Genomic DNA, 1,746 nt, shown 5'->3' with positions numbered 1-1,746 from the left:
AATTAGAAATTGAATAAATATAATCTTTTTTTTCTCTTTTTTTTCTTTCTAACTTATCATCATCATTCTTTCATAATTGTTTTAACATCTGCTATTTCACACTCGTATGGTTCAGAGACAATTTTTTTTGAAATAGATTTTTCTGTGGCTGGATGCCTTCCTTGTCAGCAAACTTTCACCTCTTTTCAAGTCCACGAGCAGACATGTTTTTGACGCAAAGACTGGAAGCAAACAACACTGCTTGTATGATGGTGATGCTTGTTTACAACCAGCATGTGAAGTCAAGACAAGAGTACACACACACATGCACACAATATACGCACACACATGCACATGCGCACAAGTATACACACATACACACACATTCTTTCCACAATAAGCAAAAAGCTTGAAATTTTAGGGATACTTATTCTATCTGATACTTATTCCAACTGATACTTATTCTATCAACCTCAAAAGGACGAAAGGCTGAGTTAACCTCAGTGGCATTTTGTCCAACATGGTTACGACTCTGCCAGCATGCCACCTTTATACACAAACCTGTATACACACACACACACACACACACACACACACACATATATATATATATATATATATATATATATATATATATATATATATACATATATACGACGGGCTTCTTTCAGTTTTCCATCTACCAAATCCACTCGCAAAGCTTTGGTCGGCCCGAGGCTATAGTAGAAGGCACTTGCCCAGGTTATGGCTAACTGCATCGATTAGTATTTAATGTCTATGTGTAGGTCATAAGGACCATAAAAATATGCTGTATAAAATTGTGAAATAAGAGGAAATGAATCTTGTGGACGAACAAGTTTCCATGTTTTATATTGTTATATATATCATCATCGTTTAACATCCATTTTCCATGCATGCACACACAAACATATGATCGGCTACTTTCAGTTTTGTCTATTGGATTTCCTCACAGAGCTTTGTCCATCCCAGATCTATAGTAGGGAGCATTTACCCAAGGTGCCATACAAGGAGATTGAGCCCCATCTCGTTAAAAAAAAACATGGTTGGGAAGCAGGATTATGAAGAGAAGGGCAGGCGGAGAGGAAGAGAACAAGGAGGAGAATGAGAATGTGGAATAGAATAGGGAGAACAAGGAAGAGAAAGAGGAGAACAGGAAGGAGGAGGAGAATGAGGAGGATGAGAATGAGGAGGAGGATGATGACGATAACGATGAAGCAGAGGGCAAGGAGGAGAACAATGTCGATGACAATGGTAGTGATGACCACAATGTTACCAGTCCTGCTTGAGTTGTACAGATGCTACCTTGTCCAGTGTTAGGGTCAGAAATTCAAGGAACCAATAAATGGTTCGTTAAAAATTTGTAATCAACAAAACTACTGCTCCCCACCAATGCCGTAAAAAATAAATAAAATTACAAAAGACACTCACAAAAGGTTTCTTCTTTTTCTCAATAAGATCTTTTTTCCAAGGCGGAATGGTGTTTCTGGATTTGTCACTAGCTGTGGTTTCTGTTTGTTTTTCTTCTCGAGAGTGCTTTTTTGATTCTTTATGAGACCTAAAATTCAGAAGAAAAAAGGAAAAGGTAAAATAGCATGGAAAATGTTATACTTCCTTTGTTTTATATATATATATGTAACACATAATTAATTCCCCCTTAACACTAAACGGCATGAAAATTAAAAGAAAATTTTAAAAACCAAAGTGTGTATATATATATATATATATATATATATATATATATATATA

At 35.8% G+C, this 1,746-nt stretch overlaps 1 protein-coding gene across 1 annotated transcript in view; it reads right to left on the bottom strand.

Annotated features, from left to right (window-relative positions):
• Positions 1 to 1,746, bottom strand: part of LOC106881243 (mitogen-activated protein kinase kinase kinase 1) — a 152,012-nt gene that overhangs the window by 86,326 nt on the left and 63,940 nt on the right. The window contains exon 2 of the mRNA XM_052969870.1: positions 1,429 to 1,555. Within this exon, the coding sequence (XP_052825830.1) occupies positions 1,429 to 1,555 (127 nt within the window). The remainder of the gene's footprint in view (positions 1 to 1,428; positions 1,556 to 1,746) is intronic.

This window comes from Octopus bimaculoides, chromosome 8, assembly GCF_001194135.2.
Source record: "Octopus bimaculoides isolate UCB-OBI-ISO-001 chromosome 8, ASM119413v2, whole genome shotgun sequence".
NCBI lineage: Eukaryota > Metazoa > Mollusca > Cephalopoda > Octopoda > Octopodidae > Octopus > Octopus bimaculoides.
The sequence above is the reverse complement of the archived record's forward strand: the minus strand, read 5'-3'. Positions and strand labels throughout refer to the sequence as shown.